The 3,618-nt window shown below is 49.0% G+C and overlaps 1 protein-coding gene across 1 annotated transcript in view; it reads left to right on the top strand.

Annotated features, from left to right (window-relative positions):
• Window positions 1-824: 824 nt before the first annotated feature.
• Window positions 825-3,618, top strand: part of LOC140359125 (lactase/phlorizin hydrolase-like) — a gene marked incomplete at its 5' end in the record, with an annotated part of 103,329 nt that continues 100,535 nt past the window's right edge. The window contains 3 exons of the mRNA XM_072443993.1: window positions 825-2,259; window positions 2,619-2,887; window positions 3,372-3,618. The exon at window positions 3,372-3,618 is cut by the window's right edge and continues 44 nt beyond it. Of these exons, the coding sequence (XP_072300094.1) occupies window positions 825-2,259; window positions 2,619-2,887; window positions 3,372-3,618 (1,951 nt within the window). The remainder of the gene's footprint in view (window positions 2,260-2,618; window positions 2,888-3,371) is intronic.

Below are 3,618 nucleotides of genomic sequence, written 5' to 3'. Positions count from 1 at the left end.
TCTTTTTATTATTCATTCTTTTTTTGGTTTGGATTCAATCTTAATAATTGTCTCGGAACATTTTGATGAATGAGTTATTTAATGGTATGATTTGGTGTCCTCGACAGAAGCTCTGAGGACGTGTGGAGGACACAGGACATAAGCTGACATGTCATCACATTTCACATGTGGCTCTGATTCTGCTGTATGACCAGCACAAACCCACAGGATATTCAACACCTTCAGTTTAACTCTGTCCAAAGTCAATCATTCTGTCCTTCAAGTGGTAAAAGCACTTGGGACCAGCACCATGACCCAAGGGCCTCTTGTGTCCTCAGACACAGCGGAATCATTACATCAGACAATAGTTATAAGACAATAGTGTAACAGTTTCAACACTTTCCCCTCATGATTCCCTTATCTCTGTCTTTAGGTTCAAAACTCTGTTCCAAACGTGCCTGGAACAAACATAGCCCCTCCCATTTTTTCTTACCTCTGAGAAACAGTTCATCAGAACTAAATGTAGTTCGAAGCAGAATGTGTCGTCCACAGCCGCCATGACAGGAAGTGCTATTGGATTAAACACATGTGAACTGAGGCTATAACTGACAGAACGTTTGAACTGCTGCCTATTTAAATATGACAGTAGAGCCAGGCTAATGACAAGAACGACTGATTTAAGTTTGGTAATGAACTCAAACTGAGGTTCGGACTGTGTCATGATTTAAACATTCAGTGTAAAAGATGAGATTTTTCTCAACAACAGAATGATTTCTCTGTGAGTTCCTCTGAGGAACAGGACGAGCTCACAGCAGTGAAGCCCGACTATCAGAGCATGTGTTTGACCTCCTCTGTCTCCGAGCAGGTTCCAGCCCCAGGTCCAGAACCAGGTCCAGAACCAGGTCCAGAACCAGGTCCAGAACCAGGTCCAGAACCAGGTCTCGTCTGTTCTCATGCCCTTCACACCTTCTCAGAGGAACTTACCCGCCTCAGCGGTGCCCTCACAGTCTAAAGTCGTGTGGGAGAAGTTTTCTCACTGGTCAGAGTTCCAGAATAGATTGTATCACTACGGCACGTTTCCCACTGACTTCCTGTGGGGCGTGATGTCCTCAGCCTATCAGATCGAAGGAGGCTGGAACGCAGACGGGAAAGGCGCCAGTATTTGGGACACTTTTACTCAGAAAATACCAACCTCGATCCCAGAATCTGCAACTGGAAATGTGGCGTGTGATAGCTACAATAAACTCGACCAAGACTTGAGCCTGATCAAAGAGTTAGGGGTCAAATCGTATCGTTTTTCTCTGTCGTGGTCCAGGATTTTTCCCACTGGCACGACTGTCTCCAATGCCAAAGGCGTGGCCTATTATAACAGGCTGATCGACGGGCTTCTAAGTCAGGGCGTGACTCCGGTGGTGACTTTGTACCATTGGGATCTGCCTCAGGCGCTGCAGAACATGGGCGGCTGGGAAAACACCATCATGATCGACCATTTCAACAATTATGCCGACTTTTGCTTCAAGACGTTTGGCGACAGAGTGAAGTTTTGGATCACTTTTAACGACCCGTTCACCATCACGTGGAAAGGCTACGGCAGCGGAGAGGTGCCTCCAAATTTAAAAGTGAATCCAGGAGTGGTTCCGTATAAAGTGGCACACACTTTGATCTTAGCGCACGCCAAGGTTTATCACACGTACGCCAATTATCGTCCGACACAGCAGGGCCTGGTCAGCGTGGCTCTAAACGCAGACTGGTACGAGCCGCTGGACGTGAACGTGCCCAGAGAGCTGGAGGCGGCCGACAGGGCCATGCAGTTCAGACTCGGCTGGTTCGCTCACCCCATTTTTAAAAACGGCGATTATCCTGAAGCCATGAAGTTTCACGTGGGAAATAAAAGCGATCTCCAGCGTCTGAAAGAGTCTAGACTTCCAGTGTTTACAGAGCAAGAGAAGAACTCTATCAGAGGAACTGCTGACGTGTTCTTCCTCAATCACCACACCACCAGAATCGCCAAATACTCCATCCAGCCTCTGTCTCCACACTCATACAGAAACGACTGGGACATCACGGAGGAGGTGTTGGTGCAGTTCCCTCAAACAGGCATACAGGGGCCGCGGGCCGTGCCTTGGGGCCTGAGGCGGGTTCTGAACTGGGTAAAGCATGAGTATGGAAACCCCGAGGTGTACGTGACCGACAACTCCATGGGCACCGAGAGAAGCCTGAGCACAGACGACTTCACCCGCGTGTTCTTCCTCAAGACATACATCGACGAGGCGCTCAAAGGTACAACACTGTTCTACACCTGGGCTGGACTGAACATGTTACAGAACATTAGCTTTAGCATTAGCATTAGCATTAGCATCTATTTGAGCCAAAACGCATGGATTCTCTGGTGTTTGTGAACGTGACACACAGACTGTAGACATGGGCTCTTTCACTCACAAACACACACCACATACTTGGACACTGAGTCCAAAGTGCATTTCCCAAAGTCCTAACCCTGAACCAAGAGCAGAGCGGACAAAGGGAGACCGGAACTACGAATCACAAATTCACTAACCAATAGAAAGACCATTGCCACACAAGACTGGGCTCTTACCTGAAGTATGTCTTGTATCTCACATCCTGTTGTTTTCCTGCAGCTCAGAGCGTGGATGGCGTCCGGCTCCGGGGGTACCTGGGGGCCCCTCTCATGGATTCCTTTGAGTGGCTTCAGGGCTACATTATGGGCTGTGGTCTATACCAGGTGGACTTCAATAATGCCAATCGAACACGGACAATAAAGTACTCGGCCAGGTTTTACAGAGACATCGTAGCACAGAACGGGTTTCCGGCAGGTCCAGACGAGCTCCCTCTTTATGACCACTTCAGCAACGACATGATGTGGAGCACGGCCACCGCCTCGTTTCAGGTACAAGCCCCAATCCTTCTGTATCTGGCTGTGCCTCTGCCTCCACATCTGCACGGTGGGGTCCCTCAGGGCTCTGTTCTCAGGCCTGTGCTGTTCACCTTCTACTTCTCGGACAGCTGCTAATCAAACGTCTGTAACACGGCACAAGTCTTACTGACTGATCAAGGTTTATTGGCTCAAATGTCTTCAATCTGAATGAAAACAAAACCATGATTATTGGTGTTTGGGCCCAGGTTCAGAGCTAGTGCTTCATTGGACCCGGGCCCCTGAGTCAGCACCACACCCACAGACACCACATCATTATGGATTCTGGTTTTAAAGATGGCCAGGTCAAGGTGTAATTCATGCTTTCATTGTATCACGTCTGGACACGCTTCACATCTGAATCAACAGAAAAGCACTTGATTGTCGGCAGTTTGTCTTCAATTCTTGTTCGCTTTAGAAAAGACAACGAGATTTGATCGTTCCCTGTCTCTTCCCTCAGATTGAAGGCGGTTGGCGTGACGACGGTAAAGGCCTCAGTATCTGGGACTCTTTCACTCACACTCCAGATAAAATAAAGAACGGCGACACGGGAGACGTGGCATGTGACTCGTACCACAGAACGGACGAGGATGTGCGGATGCTGCAGGAGGTCGGCGTCAAGTACTACCGTTTTTCCATCGCCTGGTCCAGAGTCCTGCCCGACGGGACCATTGGACACGTCAACGAGCCGGGCGTGCAGTACTACG

Source organism: Eucyclogobius newberryi, unplaced genomic scaffold (assembly GCF_026437365.1).
Source record: "Eucyclogobius newberryi isolate DKJ021-1_F unplaced genomic scaffold, fEucNew1.0.hap1 SCAF_14, whole genome shotgun sequence".
NCBI lineage: Eukaryota > Metazoa > Chordata > Actinopteri > Gobiiformes > Gobiidae > Eucyclogobius > Eucyclogobius newberryi.
The sequence above is the reverse complement of the archived record's forward strand: the minus strand, read 5'-3'. Positions and strand labels throughout refer to the sequence as shown.